At 38.1% G+C, this 18,764-nt stretch overlaps 1 protein-coding gene across 20 annotated transcripts in view; it reads right to left on the bottom strand.

Annotated features, from left to right (window-relative positions):
• The window catches only part of GTDC1 (glycosyltransferase like domain containing 1), a 396,458-nt gene that overhangs the window by 19,809 nt on the left and 357,885 nt on the right, over window positions 1-18,764 (bottom strand). For 18 of the 20 annotated variants that reach the window (XR_008424608.1, XR_008424609.1, XM_053909095.1 and 15 more), the window contains one exon: window positions 12,250-12,359. The exons of the other annotated variants lie outside the window; for them this stretch is intronic. Coding sequence is in view for 16 of the 18 variants with exons in the window: in XM_053909095.1 (XP_053765070.1) it covers window positions 12,250-12,359 (110 nt within the window). In the remaining 2 variants the exon portion in view is untranslated. The remainder of the gene's footprint in view (window positions 1-12,249; window positions 12,360-18,764) is intronic. 20 annotated transcript variants of the gene reach the window in all.

The following is an 18,764-nucleotide window of genomic DNA, read 5'->3' as shown; positions in this document are numbered from 1 at the left end:
GTTGTTTACAACTGTGATTAAGGGTCATAAAATCAATTTAGACCAGCATTAAAAGAAACAAATAGAACAGAAAAGAAAGAAAATATCAGAGTGCATCATTAAAGGCAATATGTGCTGTTATGAAAGTTTTGTTTCAATTATAAATAAGCATACACACATGTGTACACTAGGTCACAATGTAAATGTATATCTTGGTGTGGATCATGGTCAAACGTTTCAAAACATTGCTTTATTAGGATCTTTGGGTCATATGAAGCTGTAAAGATACAGTCACCATCCTGAAACACCTAACTTACTGAAGTATGACAAATACACAGCTAAGTATAAACAAAATCCCGCGGACTTCAGAGATGGGAGTTAGCATATCTGTTTTAGAGGTCAGGGAAGGCGGGTGAGATGAATCATGGAAGATGGGTTGAGCTTTGACAGGCAGAGGAGGGAGAGGGTTTAGGTAGTGACATGTGAGCTTCCTTCAGGGGACACTCACGAAGTAAGGCTAGGAAGGTAGTGGAAACCACACTGAGAAATCCAGACCAGTGAAGTTGTACTTTATTTGATAAAGGCAGGAGAAAAGGGGAAGGTGAGAGGCATGAAGCTTTAGGAAGTTCAAGTTAGCAAAGGCTTACAGGATGGAACCTTGGGCAACTGTTAGTCAGTCATAAGGGTGGCTGGAATAACTGTGACAGCCTCGATCAATGGTTCTCAACTACCTGAGGGTGGAGGTTGGGATTGGAGTGCAGACAGGCAGCAGAACGATACGGCATAAAATATGTTTTGAAAAAGCAGAATTACTATGCTTGTCGTTTTCACAGTAAGAAAGTGTCACTATCTGAATTGTTTTTGCAGAAAGTGTCACTATGTGAAATTCCCTTGGGGGTGGGACATGCACCCCATTTTAAAAGCTGACACACCCTAATCTCCAAGATCCCTTCTAGTTCTAACTTACTTTGAATGACTTGATTTTATGAATAAGTAAACAAAGGCTGAAAGAGGAGGCGTGGCTGATCAGGGCAGTCAGGCCAGCAGTCCCTGAGCCTTTTAAAATCCAGGATAGAATTCATTCCAGGGCACCTGGGTGGCTCAGTCAGTTATGCATCCCACTTCAGCTCAGGTCATGATCTCACAGTCCATGGTTTTGAGCCCTGCGTCAGGCTCTGTGCTGACAGCGGAGAGCCTGGAGCCTGCTTTGGATTCTGTGTCTCCGTCTCATTCCATTGTACCATGTATCTGTGATGGTTTCCATTTGTAAAATAGCCAAGTTGGACAAGGAGAGATATAGCTGGAAAAACTCACTAGGTTGGATCCGGATATTCACTCCCTATTTCTGCTTTCTGTCAAGAGACTCCTGGGCCGATAAGGCATTGCAGGAAACAAGAGTTTGTAAAACAGGCAGGTCTTCTACCATAGTCCCTTTTTGGGGGCACATATTCTTTTGACCACACTACACTCCAAATCATGACCATATAAAACTATAGGGATTCAAAAAGATAAAATACCAAAGCAAGGTACAAAAGCCACATTCTAAGACCTCCTATCTACCAACCTTTTGTCATATGTACACGTATACTTTAAAAAATAGGGTCTATTTCTAATTTCTTATGGGTTCATCAATGTCTTGACCTTTTCCCAGTCATTACTTAATTGTTCTATTTTCTCGAGGCTTCCCCAAGTGCACATTTCTCATAATCTTTGAAGACTCCTGTTTATGAAAATGAAAGAGCATTTTTCTTCAGTCATGTTTTCATCGTCACAACTTTAGAGAACAATTTCTTGAGAGATGTTTTGGGAATTGTATTCCAGAACGTATTATACTCATGGTCTTCCCCCCCGTACGATGAATAAATGAATTTGCCTAGAGAGTGGCAAAACTGACTTTTCTGGTTTTGGTAGAAAAGATAAACATTGCACTTATAGAAGATGTGGGAACAGACTTCAAGCAGGCTTCAAGTTTAGGGGAGGAACAGAAGTGACTTGTTACCAGTTACTTGTGTCTAGTGAGTCCCTTGAGCATTTGGGAGGGACAGGCAGTGGCAGAGGTAATAAGCCTTTCCTGAAAAGGAAAAGAGAGGTTCTCAAGTCCTGAATGGGAACCTCACCCTTATTGGGGGTACAAATGAGAGCTGGGCCAGGGGAGCTGCCCTTCTAACTGGGAGCACTGCTGACTTCTGCTCTTACAGCTCCCTCGATTTCAGAGTTTGTACTCTTCATCCACAAAGCATCTTTGGTCAGTTACACCATGGCCCTTTATGACAACAAGTGATCCCAGTGCAGTGTGATATCTGCTTTGCAAGATGGAATGAATATGGGTGCTCTGGGCAATTAGGACAGGAAGGGAAAGGGCAGGTAAAGGTCAAGAAGCAACAATGGAGGTGAGATTGTGCTAGGGGAAGAAAGGGTGTGCATATGCTTATGTGGGGAGGGGCAGAGGAATTTAATCAACAAGTAACACAAGACATGGAGGTGGGTAAATGCACAGATGTGCCTCGGACATGGGAAAGAGAACCGGAATTCATAAGGAATCAAGTTGGGGTTGGGGTTTGAAGAACTTCATTAGCTACCAAGGAAATTCATGTTGATCCTGCAGAAAATCTGTGAGACATATTTCTCTTGCTGTTATACGGTTGTGACTCTCTTCTTGTATGGTCTAGGTTTAGAAAGAACTCTTCTAACAGTGGGTGCATACATTGAATACCAAAATGTCCAGAGAGCTGAGATCAATCTGAAACCTCTGTGGGATTCAAGATGCCAGAAGATTAAGGGCTACAACTGGGAGAAAGGGAACAGAAGCGAGAGCAAGACATAGGAGTATTTTCATGGGATATATTCTCTGATGTGAAATCACTCAGTCTGGGGCACCTGGGTGGCTCAGATAAGTTTCTGACTTCAGCTCAGGTCATGATCTCCTGGTTTGTTAGTTTGAGCCCCTCATTGGGCTCTGTGCTGTCAGAGCTCTGTGCTGCTTTGGATCCTCTGCCCCCCTTCTCTCTGCCTCTCCCCTGCTCCTTCTCTTTCTCTCTCAAAAATAAACAAACAAACAAACATTAAAAAAAAAAAAAAGAACTCACCCAGTCAGACAAAGGTTACAGTAACTTACATAGCTCAGGAAAAATATTTTATGTTGCCATCACCATACATGCAGATGTTTTCCCATAAACTGGCCAGTCTTCCTTAGGATATGCCTTTACTTTTATTCTGGGGTCCATGCAACCGCTCCATCATATTCCTTATATTTATACTTACTTCTTTACTGGTAAAATTAGATTTTTCCCTCAAATTTGATTTACCGTTTATTTCTTTGGATATCACCATCTCTAGTATTTATTAGCTGTGTGACTTTGGGCACATTATTTAAGTTAAGCCTTAGTGTCTTTGCTCGTACATAGAGGACAGTAATTGTACCTACTGGGAGGACAGCTGTGATACCAAATGAAATACCAGAGTAAAAGCCCTAGCCTTGCTCTTGGCACAGAGTAAGAGTTCGGTAAGTTATTGTGCTTACAACGTGTTGATGCTTTTGCAAACCTTTATCTATAATATGTATTTAAAATCTATACTTAATTTCTTCTGTGATTTTTTTTTGTGCATTGAAACTATTTATTTAATATCTTGCTTTCTCTAAAAGTATATTTTACACCTGGAATATAAATTTTTGTTACCCTCAGTCTGTTGGATATTAAGTTTACATACAAGTTGCATTTATCTCTGAATTCTCTACTTTCATGCTTTTGAATCTGCAAAGTACTCTTTTAAAAGTTATCACTCCATACATGTTCTGAATATGGTAGGGCATGTTTTCCTTCATGATTTGTTGGCCAGAGAATTCTTTGATATTCTTCTTATTTATTTATTTATTTATTTATTTTATTTATTTTATAAGAATTTTAGAAGTATGCTGTGAAGATATAGAAGGTAATATTTTGGCATCTTTATTGGAATTTTGTTAATTTAATAAATTATATTAAGAGATATTGTCATTTTTATTATTGTATTTATTCTTTCTTGTCAAGAGCATATATGTCTGCATTTTTAGAACCTTCCTTACTTTCCCAATATATCTTGTCATTTTCTTCAGCAAAGGACTGAGAGACAGACTTCTGTCTTAAATCATATTCTTGGGAAATTGATTTCCCCAATCATAGTCTTGGGAAAATACCTGTATGCTTATTATTAACAAACATGGGAAGGTGGCTCTGTCCACTGAGAATCTACCTCATCCATGCTACTTAAAAAAATTTTTTTGTTAATGTTTATTTTTGATAGAAAAAAAGAGACAGAGTGTGAGTGCGTGGAGGGGCAGAGAGAGAGGGAGACACAGAATCCAAAGCAGGTTCCAGGCTCTGAGCTGTCAGTGCAGAGCCCAACATGGGGCTCGAACCCATGAATTGTGAGATCATTACCTGAACTGAAGTCAGACACTTAACCAACTGAGCCACCCAGGCGCCCCAGACCCATGCTACTTAAATGTGGCCAATATAAATCATTTTCCTCAGCTACAAATTTGGGCTGCTAATACTTGGTTGAATGCTTACTACATTGATGTAGATTATGAAGTAAGGTATTCAAAATTATTTGAAAATGTTACAATATAAACAAGGGTATGGTTTAATGAAACAATTATAAAAACATTGTTGCTTCCGAGACAGTAAGATTCTAGAGGGCAGGAACCATATCTTCTACTCCAGGTATCCACAATATGGTGCCAGACCACGATAGGACTCAGTAAATATTTCTACATTAGGGGAATAAGTAGGTAGTAATAACATTAAAAAAAAAAAAAAAAAAGGAGAAGGAAAGGTTTGGAGTGGCATGGTCTTGGGAGAATGAATTTATTTAATCTTACTGACACATTTCTTTCATCTCATATGGAATCATCTTACAATTCAACATTGATCAATATATTAATAAGCTTTCCTTCTGCTAGAATCCCCTTGTAGCAAAATTTTATACCTTTGTATCAATGTGACATAAGCTATTTGTGTTCCTAGAAACTTTCTATTATTTCCCCCTCTTAGTGTAGCTGCTTTTCTGAAAATGAGATCATAGCTGGGAGTGAAAAGGGAGATGGGAAGGGAGGGAAATGCTATATAATCATCCACCATTTGACTCCAGAACTAAGGAGCAGGAATATGCCAAGAGCATAGCAATAACCATTGTCATGCCAGATACTAACCAGAAGCTTTCTACATACTGTTCTTAACCTCATATCAAAGGTGAACCAGAAGGATATCTGTCTGCCAAAACTGTAGTTCAGGTTTTTACCTTCCTTGCAATCTTTTTGGTCCCCCAATGGCTACCACTAAAACCCCTCTCCCCCACGTCTGCAGTAGGGAAAGATGAACCCCTGCTGTAAGGCTTTGGTTGTTCAAAGAAAAAAAATTGTTTAGAATTATCATTTGTGGGAAATTACTAAGTATACAAACACATTCCATTGACTTGATAACTTAAGCATTTGCTTTTTTTTTTTTTTTTTTTTTAAACCATCAAGGGCTAACAATGTGACCCTGTCATGAGACTTGGTCAAAACGGAAATATTTGCATTGAGGAGCTTCTGGGTTTCTGGGTTCATTTGTAACATGGAGTCTGATGGATGATTTATGTAGCAGAATGGTCCTTCAATTTTCTGAATTAAAAATACTTAAAATAATGTCAAAAATAAACCTTTGAGGTTCAGCATTATTAATATCTTCTTTGGATCCAAAATGCATTAAAGACTTACTCCATATACAGACTCTGAAGGAAGCCCATGAATGTTAGAACAAAATCTGCATGGTAGTTAAGGAAGCACTTTCCTCCAAATTAATTGTACTGAAATCCACATTATAACTCACTGCAGTGGGTAGGGCAGGTGGTTTTACTGTTATTATTTCTCTTTCTCATCTCCTGCTTTGTATTCTATAGGTGGGTTAACTGAGGTTAGCCGAGAAAGCTACAGGACGCAGTCCTAACCTGATCTTCTGACTTCAATTCCTATAAATCAGTTTCTCAATCTTGGCATCATTGACATTTTAGGTTGAATAATTCTTTGTGGGGGTACGGGGGGGACTTTCCTGTGCATTGTAGAATATTTAGCAGCATCCCTGGCCTCTACCCACTAGCTGTAACACCCTACCCCAACAGTTATAACAATTAAAATGTCTCTGGACATTAACTCCATTCCCACGAGCCGATTCAACTTCATATTGCTCTGCCTTATGGTACATGGTTGCTAGACGTGTCTTTTGACACCAGCTAGGTTGTTTCTGGCAAGAAGACTATTGGCAATACTCTAATACTTGTTAAGAGTTCTTTACTCAATGGCAATAGACTCGCTCAGATTAAGGCAGACATCTTGGATAGGCTTGGTTTTCTCTCTAATGAGCCACAGATCATGATGCATATTAAAGAACTATAGTGGTCAACAGTGCTATTCACCAAATATTTCTGCTCTCTCCCATTCTGGGATCAAGCCCCACATCAGGCCCTACGCTGAGTGTGGGGCCTGTTTGGGATTTTTCTCTCTCCCTCTGCCCCTCCCCACCTCAGGAAAAAAAAAAAAAAAAAGGATGACTCAAAAGAGCTATAAACAATGCATCTATAAACTAGAATCAATAATCTTAATCTACCACACTTCTCAGGAAAAGGGTTATAAAAACCTTACAACAACATAATTTGAAAATAATCAACACACTTGAAAATAATCAATAGTATGGAGACTCTACAATGTTGCTCTATTACAGTTTTCAAAAGAAAGTTAATGGAGATTGTTTCATCAAAAGGGCAGTGAAACTCATTGGCATTAATGCCATTACTCAGATGTGCTAGATTTCCCTAAGAGGTCTGTGCAGAGGGAAGGAGAAGAAAGTTGGATACAAAGTAATTAAGTCACAAGCTTGCAGCTAGAAGAGAATTCTGGAGATCTAATGCTCAGCATAGTGATTACAGTCAACAATACTGTATTGTATACTTCAAGACTGCTAAGAGCCTAGAGTTTAAATGTTCTCACCACAAAAAGGAAATGATGATTATGTGATATGATACAGATATTCAGCTAAAGCTACAGTAGTAATCATATCAAAATACATAAATGTATCAAATTAACATGCTGAACACCTTAAACTTACACAAATGTTATATATAAATCATATCTCAATTAAAAAAGCCAAAAAAGAGAGTAATGAATGGTCATGCAGTCAGATTGTAAACCTTTCTTAGTTTTCCAGTACATCTAAGCTTACATGTGAAAGAGAAAAGTTTAACTTACAGGCAGTGCAATCAAAATGACTTAAGCCTTCAGAGTATCAGTTTCTCTACCTATCAGGTGGGATCATAATACCTACTCCATCGCGCTTATCAGGAACATTACAGTAAATGATGTGGCAAAGGACCAAGTAAAAGGCAAACTGTCGATAAATAGTAGCTATTAATAGCATAATAATCATTATTATTGTAATTATTGACAAGAAAACCACTTTCTTATAACTGTTAACAGCATTCAGAGTAAGTACTCCGGCTGGTATTACAGAGTATGTAAGTTGGTTTATGATATGGGTTTTAGATATGCTAATGTAGCCTCTAGAAGAGGTAACAGGCAAATAAATGTATGCCTGGTAGGTAACCTTTTTGTGAAGTTCTAGATGGTGAGCTGGGGAAAAAAATAACATTTAAACTTAGAGAAACAATTTGGGAAACAAGAACACATAAAGCATTAACACAGTGGTAAAAACTACTACCTAGCTATGTGACCTTACTTAATTTCTCTGTGCCTTAGTTTCCCAACCTGAAAAAGTGGAGATAGTAATAATATTGAACAAGACAGCTATGAAAGGTTAGAGTTAACATTTGTAAATAGCTTAGAACAATGCCTGGAATACAGTGAGTGCTACATAAGTGCTTCTTAAACCGGAACAATGATAAGAACAGCTGAAAATACACAGAATGGCCTGTTAGGAAAACTTTGGAGTACAGACTGGCAAGGTAGCCTTCCAGGAACACAACCTGGAAAGCTGCCAGGCTCGTTCATCCACACAACTCGGATTGCTTTTATGTGCAAGGTGAAGTGCTGTGACCAGGAAGAGCGCTGACTCACGTCTGGAAGGACAGAGAGGGACTAGAGGCTATGACAAAAGGGACTCCCAGTTGAGACTAGAAACATCATAGATAATAGGATACCCTCTTCTATGGGCTTCCACAGTATTCCCTAATTACTTCACAGCATCTTAGGCACCTGTTAGTTGTATACAAGTGTCTGCCCAAGGCAAAGCTCCCTGAGGGTGGAGACCAAGTCTTCTGCACTGTGGAAATCCTCTCCTATAATGCTCAGCAAATATATGCTGAAGTCTAGCCAAAGTTAGGTAATAAGATTGGATCTGTAACTACTGAGCACTCAGTCCTTGGGCCCCTAATGCTCCCCACCCCGCTTACAACATTCCATACTGCTCTAAACAGCTCAATGTAAATGTGTGGGAGGGGAGACTGTGATCCCAAGAACATGGCCCTGAGAGTAAAACCTTAGTCTTTTCTGTAGTGCTGGCTTAAAACTACTCGCCAGTAAAACTGGCTGAGAAGCCTTTTGCTTAGGGACTTCCTCCAGCCACACTTCTCAGTCCATCCACAAACATCTCAATGCTGCCACAAACAGAACTGAACTCACCAGCTTTGCAAATGAGCAGAATTTTTCTTCTTCCTTCTACAGCTATCCATCTTCTAAATTCATTTCTGTGTTTTCCTTGAGAATACCTCTGTCATACATTCCTCTCACTAATCTCTCAGCTACCACCTCCAGAATTACATTTGGATTATCACTGTAATGTCTTACTGTGAATCTGCCTACATACCACTGAAAGATAAATCTTTCTAAAATACAAGTTTCATCACATTTCTTTCCTGTTCAAGGTCTAGGTTCCTTATTTCTTACTTTTCCCTAATCTACTTTGATTATCACGATCCTCCATACTTTGGTCCTATTCTACCACACTTCTGACCAAAGCTTCCAAATTCATTTTGTGAGATTAGCATTATTCTGATACCAAAAGCAGACAAGGACATCACACACACACACACACACACACACACACACATTACAGGCCAATATTCCTGATGAACATAGATGTAAAATTCCTCAACAAAACAGCAGCAAACCAAACTCAACAATACATTAAAAGGATCCCATAACTTGATCAAGTGGAACTTATTCCAGAGATGCAAGGAAAGTTCAATATCTGCAAACCAATCAATGTAATATGCCACATTAACAAAATGAAAAATAAAAATCATACGATCACCTTAATAAATGTAGAAAAAGCACTTGACAAAATTCAATATCCATGTATGAAAACTCTCAGCAAAGTGGGTAGAGAGGAAATACATCTGAACATAATAGAAGCTATAATGACAAACACACAGCTAACATCATACTCACCAGTGAAAAGCTAAAACGTAGAAAGCTTTTCCTCTAACATCAGAATCAAGACAAGGAGGCCCACTCTAGTCACTTTTATTCAATATGGTACTAGAAGTCCTAGGCACTGCAATTAGGTAAGAAAAAGGAATAAAAGGCATACAAATTGGACAGAAAGAAGTAAAACTGTCCCTATTTGCAAATGGCAGGATAGTATATACAGAATAAAGAGTCTACCAAAAACTGTTGGAACTAATCAACTAATTCACTGAAGATGCTGGATACAAAATTGATATACAAAAACCTGTTGCATTTTTACACACTAATAACAAGCTATCAGAAATAGAATTCAAGAAAAACAATTCCATTTACAATCACATCAAAAAGAATAAAATATCTAGGAGGAAATTTAACCAAGAAGATGAAAGACTGAGAAAATGAAAACTAGGAAACATTGGTGAAAAAAAAATTGAAGAAGACACAAATAAATGGAAACATATTCTATGCTCATGGATTGGAAGAATTAACATTGTTAAAATGCCCATACTATCCAAAGAAACCTACAGATTCACTGAAACTCCTATCAAAATTCCAGTGACATTTTTCATAGAACTAGAGCAAATAATTAGAAAATTTGTATGAAACCACAAAAGCACATGAACAGCCAAAACAATCTTGAGAAAGAATAAAGCTAGAAGGATCAGGCTCCCTGATTTCAAACTACACTACAAAGCTATAGTCATCAAAACAATATGGTATCAGCATTAAAACAAATACACAGATCAATAGAACAGCATACAGAGTATTCTAGGGAAAGAAAAGACTTTTCAGCAAATGGTGTTGGGAAAACTGGACAGCTACCTGTCCAGAATAACACTGGAGCACCATCTTAGAACACTATAAATATTAATTAAGTCAGTATGGATTAAAGTCTCAAGTGTAAGACCTGAAGCTATAAAACTCTTAGATGAAAAAACATGGGCAGTAAGCTCGTTGATGTTGGCCTTAGTGATTTTTTTTTGGCTGACTCCAAAAACAAAGATAAACAAATGGGACTACATCAAACTAAAAAGTTTCTCCACAGCTAAGGAAGCCATTAACAAAATGGATGGCAACCAATGAATGTGAGAAGATAACTGCAAATCATATACCCAATAAGGGGTTAATACTGAAAATATAGAAAGAACTCTGCTCAATGACAAAAAAAGAACCCAAAAATATGATTAAAAAAATGACAGAAAACCGGAATAGACATTTTTCCATACAGATGACTAACAGACACATGAAAAAGATGCTCAACATCACTAGGCATTAGGGTAATGCAAATAAAAAGCATAATGAGATATCTCCTTATACCTATCACAATGGCTATTATTAGAAAGACAAGAAATAACAAATGTTGGCAAGGATGTGAAGAAAAGAGAACACTCATATACTATTGGTGGGAATGTAAGTTGGTGCAGCCACTATGGAAAACAGTATGGAGGTTCCTCAAAAAAATTAAAGATAGAGCTACCATATGATCCAGCAATTCCACTACAGGGTATTTATCCAAAGAAAACAAAAATCCTAATTTGAAAAGATGTATGCGTCCCTATGTTCATTGTGGCATTATGTACAATAACCAAGATGTGGAAATAAACTAAATGTCCACTGACGGATGGATGGATAAAGAAGACTTGGTACACGTACACACACGCACACACGCGCGCACACACACACACACACACACACCCCTCTCACAGTGGAATACAATTCAGCCATAAAAAATGAGATCTTGATATCTGCAACAATGTAGACCTTGAAGGTATTATGGTAACTGAAGTAAGTCAGAGAAAGACAAATATTGTGTGATTTCACTTATATGTGTCATCTAAAAAAACAAAGCAAACAAAACAACCTCCCCACCCCTGCCCAGACTCCCAGATACAGAGAACCGTTTGGTGGTTGCCAGAGGGGACGTGGGTTGGGGGACGATATGGATGAAGGAGATTAAGAGGTATAAAGTTGCAGTCACAAAATAAGTAAGTGATAGGGATGTAACGTACAACATGGAGAATATACTCAATGATATTGCATTAATTTGGGAAGGTGACAGATTCTAACTAGATTTACAGTAGTGTCTATTTCTGCAATGTATACAAATGTCAGATCACTATTGTACCAGTAAAATACCATAAGTAATATAATATCGTATGTAAATTATTCCTCAATTAAAATAATACGAGCAATTAAGTGCTTATGAAAGGGGTCAGAATGCTCATCTCACTGACTCGAACATGCCCACTGAGGATGAAGGTGAAGGAAATGGTTCTGAAAAGGCTCCATGTGGCATTAGGGATGAGAAGGCCTGCTGCTATCAGCTTCAGAGTTTCGTTTGTTTTCTCAACTCAGTAAGCAAGGCACGGGCCAATGACAACTAGGATGTGGATTGTGGGCTACTCCACATTACAAGCCTGATGCCAAAATGCTTCACACAGTCCACCTCAACAGATGGTAATGTATTTCGGCTATTACCAACGTGAGGAGGATTCAAACCAGTGACCCCAGGGGTGAGAGGTTGTACATCCAATTACAAATTCCTGCTTTCCTCAAGTGTTAAGATGCCTAAAGCAATATATTTTATTTACATCAAGTTACATTGTATAAACTATATTTGATAAAAGAGATGACTTCACGTTCTCAACTTAAATCAAAGAATGCTTACTTAAGTATTTTTTTAATTGAATCACACTTTAATGCCATCGTATAATCTTTTGGTTAACAGTGCTCATCTTGATTATTCTGACAAAGGGAAACATGGAAATTAATACTTCAGTTGTAGAGCTTATGTCATCTATAAAATTACACATTAGAAAATTCAAAAGAGATACCTGGGACATCTGTGAAGGTTTCTCCAAGGACAGACACATGGAAATTGAGTCCTAAGTCCTTAAGGTGCATTAATACCTTAAAAAAACTCTCTGGATCTTTATCATGTTCCCTGGAAATAAACACACAAAATATAACTTGTGAAACCTTAGGGTATGCGTCAGGAACGATGTTTTCACTTCTCACAGTATCAATTCCTTTCGTGGTCTATTGCCAGTTAAGGGAGCTTCTGACATCCATGCAGAGATTTTCCCCTATAACCTTAAATTGTAGCATCGGCATTGAGTAATTTTATGAACGTAACTTCTCTCTCATGAATCAAAACCCAGTTCTATTGAAATCTTAAGGCTCCGCAGCCTTTTATGAAAGGAGAAATCTATCTTGTTTTTCACATTTTTTTGGTTAGACTATAGAAAGTCTAGTGTATTTTCCTTTCTCCTAAAATGGTTAATTTTCCACTTAACATGGGTTTTGAACAAAAGAAAAGACCAGTCTTCAAAGGACGATTCTCTACTGATCATGAGAACGTACCAAAGATGTTTTTCATTTTCATGGGTCTGAATACCTTCCTCTCACATTTACTCAGTCCCTTTGTGCCCACAAGGAACGCACAATTTAGGGAGCGAGATTACAGACTCTCTCACTAATCTCTCATTTTAAATAATTGAATGGAGAATTATAAATACATCAAAAGGGGGTAGGTCTGAGTCTAAGTCCGCTGAGTATTAACTCAGGAGTGGAGGTTAGTCAACTCATAAAAGAATAGTAATAAAGATAATTCTTTCATTTAGTAGAGGCTTTGAAAAACATGGATTATTTTTGTTTGTTTAGCTTGTCAGTCTTCTTTATAATGACAGAATGAGGGGCTAAAGGACACTAAAATAAAAAAAAAATTCATCAGTTCAAGAAATCACATTAAAATGAAATGAGTTATTTTTTACATTCTAAGGTGTGAATGTTTCAGTATTTTTTACATTTAATTGCACTGTTTTAAATTATCTTATTGCAGACAGATGTGGACCAGATGTCTTCAAAATATTTGTTTTTTTATTTATAATTCAGAATTTTTACTTATTTTTTTATATTGCAGAGAAATAGTTATATATCAGCAATTGAATTTCTCATTTACCAACTAATTATGTAAAATAAATCTGTAAATTGATCAAACTGCTATATGAAATATGAAAATTACATCATTCAGGAAATCTCATGAAAAATGACATCTGCAACCCTAAATGTGTTAATTCACAATTCAGTCAATATTTTCAGTATCAAGAATTAAAACAAATGCATCTTCTGATTAACATTTTAAAACAGCATTTATAATTTTATGGAATTATAAGAGCTTATAGAATTTGAGTTCTGTAACAACTTATTTTAAGCTCTGTATCTCTTGTTTTGAGTTACTTCAAATAATAAAGAATGCAATGGCAAAATGTTCATCGCTTTTTAAAATGATGCATATTACATACATGTACCACTGGGAAGTTTCTGGATAGTTCTCATATATACTGTATATGCTGTGGGCAAGAACAAAGACTCAAAAGAGTTTGAAAGTAAGAATACACCATATGCTGTCTTCAACCATATCAATCAAAAAGCTGCCACCTAATCTGTAATATGTTCTTTTAGTCTGATTCTCTTGGAAATACTTAGATGAAAAGAATGTAAATAACATAACGTAATATATCTTAAAGAGAGAGGAAGACTGTAGGGAAATCTAGCCACTCTGTTGCCTAAATTTTTCATTCTGAGTTTCAAAAATTTGGGCTACAGATCCTAAAGAGAATATTTATTCTAAATATTTCCCGCTGTTTTGTTTGTTTATTTGTTTTGTATTAAACTTAAAATAGATGTGGTTTGGGGCTGGGAGGAGGTTTAATTGGGGAGAAGCTTTCCCCCAATATGAAAAGATTGCAATATGAGTATTTTCAAGGCAGCAGGGTTTATGGACCTATATTTTCAGTGTTGCTATAAGAGATAAATGAATTACAATCCTACGGCTTCCTTTTGATTTTTAAAAATATTTTCATTCAATTTATTTAAATGAAAAATAAGGCAGCTGACCCATTTCTTTAGATATTTTTATAGGTGGACAATAGCTTTCATATTCAACAGTCACTTTGCATAAGAACACAAAAGAGATTTGTATGAATCCCTCTCTTGTTTCAAGTATAATATATGGACGAATGTAAAGTGAGATTTTTCTTCCCCAAAATTATCCCTCAGGAAAAGAGGCATTTTATACTAAAGTCCTTCTAATGTCTCTCATGATACTGGGCACTCCCTCAGTTACTTTATTTTGAATAAAGTACTGTTTAGGGAAGTTGCATTAACCTGAAACAATGTCTACTGGTGAGAGTTTTGGATGGTGTTAGCAGTCATTCACTTGACGAAACTGGTAAAAACAGAAGCAAAGGCATATATTACTACTAACTTAGTAATTGTTTTGAGAGGCATGACCTAACAGTTCAAAGTGTTGGGTGTTGCTTAAAACAAGTATTTTAAAGATCACTGAAAAAAGTAATAGAATAAGTGGTTATCAGAGACTGTGAGTACTAAGTGGGTTTTTAGAGCTGAGGAAAAGATTTCCAGTGATGACAGTTTCCCAAGTCTTGCACCCCAAGCAGCTTAGACGGGGTTCCAGATGACACGTGCTGGAAACATGCCAGCTTCCTGAAAAGATGGCACCCACCATACTGATGTCAAGAATGCATGGGAGGGGGAGTTGGGCTAAAACTGCTTCATGAAATTTAAGGGTGGGAAAAGAGCAATACTTCTAAAATTATTTTATATCATGGTATGTGGTTTAAAGCACTATTTATGTCTAAATTAATAGATTACATATAAGTAGATACTTTATTTCATTTACGTCCCTCAAAGTGACATAGTCAATTTTGCTAAAATTTTTTCTCAGTTTTCTTCTTAGAAAAATGGGTGATTTCTTAACATTCAGATGATCGTTAAAGATGTTGTGGACAGGGGTGCCTGGGTGGCTGTCAGTTAAGCGTCCAACTTCGGCTCAGGTCACGATCTCACGGTTCATGAGTTCAAGTCCCACACGGGGCTCTGTGCTGACAGCTCAGAGCCTGGAGCCTGCTTCTGATTCTTTGTCACCCTCTCTCTCTGCCCCTCTCCCACTTGCACTCTGTCTCTCTCTCTCTCTCCCAAAAATAAATAAATATTAAACAAAAAGATGTTGTGCACAGATATTTCGCCACAGCCATATATTAAGGCATGAATGGCAGTCAGTGGCAGGACTCAATATGTTTTGTTGAGTGAGGAACACATTCCAAATATCCAATGGGTCATCCATGGTTTAATCCTTGAGGGGTTGTGCTATAGATGTTTCTTCTTTTTTTTATGTTTTCTATTGTTTATATTAATATAGAGTTTTAAGTATAAATAATTTTTAATGCTTTTAAGGAACTACCCCTTTCTAACATTCTGCCATAAAATTGCATTCATAGGATTTTTGCCTAACTTTATACCATTTTCAGTATTTACAGTAGTTTAATTCCTCATTTCTTGTGACACCTCTACATCTGACAGCTGCCCGTCGAGCAAACTTGATTGATCATAAAACATTCTCGAAGATGAGTCAAAGTCCAAGCTTCCCACAATCCCCCACACTCTTGAATAGGTAAGAATGAAACAGTCTGGCTGGGAACGAGTTTCTCAGCAGCCCAACTATGGCAGAAGCGACCAGCACGGAAATATTTCAGGCTTACTGGAAGCAGCAGATATAGCAAGAACAGCTTTTATTCCCAAATATTATTCAGAACATTTGAAAAGCATAAACTGTTTCCATGTGTTTTTTCTTCCTATATCTGTTCTCTCTCTGTTGCCTTTCCCGTTTAGTTTTGTAGAGCTAAATTTCTTCTTATTCCTCATTTAACATTCGTTCAGTAAATATTTATTGAGGATTTCTAAGTTCTCCATACTTGTCACTTACACTAAACTGTTACCCTTTCCTATTTTCCCACATAACTTTATACTTATGGAATGCAATCTCTTTGATCTAGTTCCTTGTATTGCCTGGGCAGAAAACTGGCTCTTTACCCACACTATTGTTTCCCAGCAGCATGTCACTCTGGACTGAGAGCTCCATGAGGGAAAGATAAGTAATGTCTGTTTTGTTCACTATAAGTACCCAGTGCCTTGCCAAGTAGTGGTAGACTTTACTTATGTTCATCAATATCCAATTCTTTTCTCCTCTGGGCACACAGAAGACTCTGCGCTCAACCCCTCCCAGGAGGGGAGGCCAGAGACCTAGTTCTGGTCAATGGGTTGCAAGCTGATTTGTGTCACTTCTGGGTAGAAGTATCTAAGAGCAGTTCTGGATAGCACTTTCTCGGGTGCAGTGATCCTTGAGGAGGTCTTGTGTTGAGATCATTAGGGTAAGAGTAAAGCAGTCTGGACTGCCACATGGAGGCAAAGCCACCTAAAGATGCAGAGGTAGTGAGATAAGTAAACTTAGTGAGATGGGGAGGGATGTTCGTTACTGCAGCATAGTGTGGCCTATGCTGACTACTACATTATCTGTGGCACAAAATGAGCTGCTGAGAAAATATGTGTTGAATAAATGAAAGTATGGAAACAATGAGTGACATTTGTAGAGCTCCTGTCATGCTCAGGATCCCATGCCAGGCACCTGATCACAATCTTAGTTAAGCCTCTCAACAAGTCGTCAAACACAATTATTCCTCCATTTAAGATCACACAGAAGACACTGAGTCTTCATTTGAAATCATGTCTCATCAACTGAAAGTCATTCTCTTTCTATACAGATAGCCTTTGATTCTTTATTTCTTTTATTTCTTTCTTCCTACATATAACGAGAGAAAAAGAGTTAGCACCTTCAGTCTGTGGTTTTGTTTCCAGACCATCAAGCCCTGGACATACCTTGGATTCTAGTGACTTGAGGTTAGAACCCATTGGATAAAAGATGGCAATAAGAATATGTGGAAGTAATATAAAATTATGATCTCTCTAACACCATGGTCTCTAACTTCTTTCCCTTTCTGATACTCTACTAACCTCCGTCTCTACTTCCTCATCATCATGTACTGCTTTATTTCCAAATTCAGTGACATGTTCCTTGTCCAAAAACATAAAGCTTCCATTTATTACCCTGTGTTAGTTGTCACGACCATTTAACTTTTCTGCTGTCCTTTCTAGGGCCATAAACTTTTTGTTCCCCTCCATACGCCTGACGTACGAATAATCAGTTCTAGTTTCCCTCCGCATGTGCTGCTTCTGCTTCTTCAATGCTGCTTCAAATAGGATCCAACCAATACTTTTAGCCACCAACTTCTTGACTTCTCTGTCTGTCTCTCTCAGATGTTACTAGTGCTGCTCTCTAACTCCACCAGACCTCCCCACCATGGCTGACCAAGACCAAGAGTATCCACTGTGGCTCTCTCTGAATACTGCTCATACTGCATTCTGTCCTTCAACTTGACTTTTAGAGGAAGAGTGAAATGTGCACTGCAGAGAAAGGTGGCTCTGCCACTGACCGGCAGTATGACTGCAGGTATGTTCATAACCTCATACAACCTCAGTTTATTCATCCTTAAAATGGGATACCAATAATACCCACATTAAAAAAAAAAATTGGTTGTTTGGAATGAAGAAATGCCTGGCACCCTGGAGATATACAATAAGCTCTCATTCTCTTCTCTTTGGTATTTGTAGTATTTTAATATTTAAGAGATGTTAATCAATTTATTCCATCTCCTCTCCTCCCCAGCACACTCGAGATGCTAAGATATTTTATGTCCATTGCTTCAGAAAAAGCATGGGCCCGGAGTGGGGGCCTCCAGCGCTCACACACAAAAAAAGGGGGCGATCCTCTCGGTTGATTACAGGAGCAAAAATGCATGTAGAAATGGCAAGGACTTCAGACAGGAGCAAGTATTTAAGCCAAATGCCACATGAGTGTAGCAAACACCCTTCCACCCTGTGTCGCCGTTTCACCTCCAGATAAGAAACGCGAAGGACTGGTGGAGGAGAGGTGAGGGGAAAGCACTTTGAAAGTCGCAGAAACCGCGCACTATACTTCCTGGTTTAGAACCTTGAGGGGGAAGCACGGCTGCAGACAGTGAATGTCTGAGTGCGTGTATCTAGGCAGATAGCACTGGGGATGCGTGTGAGAGATTCCCGAGCTGTGGTAGGCAGGAGGGTGGAACCATGGTTCCTGTGAATGTCATGGAAGAATCACAGAGCAGCTGGCAGACAGACAGAAGCAAGGGATCCCTCAGCTGTGGCCTGTGAGGAAGGGGGACCAGGAAAATGGAAGACAGGATCTTGAACTACTTGAGCTTTCTGGCACCCTACTGCAATGGGCCACTGCACAGAAATTAAGTTATAGAAAAATAAAATTCTAATTTATGCATATCAGGGTTTCATGCCATCTGCACATTCATATTCTCATCTTTCCTTTTAATAGCAGAGGGAGAGCTGTCTGTCTTTCAAAATCCAAAGTCCATTAGAGCTGTAGATCTTCCACTAGCTT

This window comes from Panthera pardus, unplaced genomic scaffold (genome assembly GCF_024362965.1).
Source record: "Panthera pardus isolate Hobbes unplaced genomic scaffold, ASM2436296v1 HiC_scaffold_10, whole genome shotgun sequence".
Taxonomy (NCBI): domain Eukaryota; kingdom Metazoa; phylum Chordata; class Mammalia; order Carnivora; family Felidae; genus Panthera; species Panthera pardus.
Note: the sequence above shows the minus strand (reverse complement) of the source record. Positions and strands in the feature narration are given on the sequence as shown.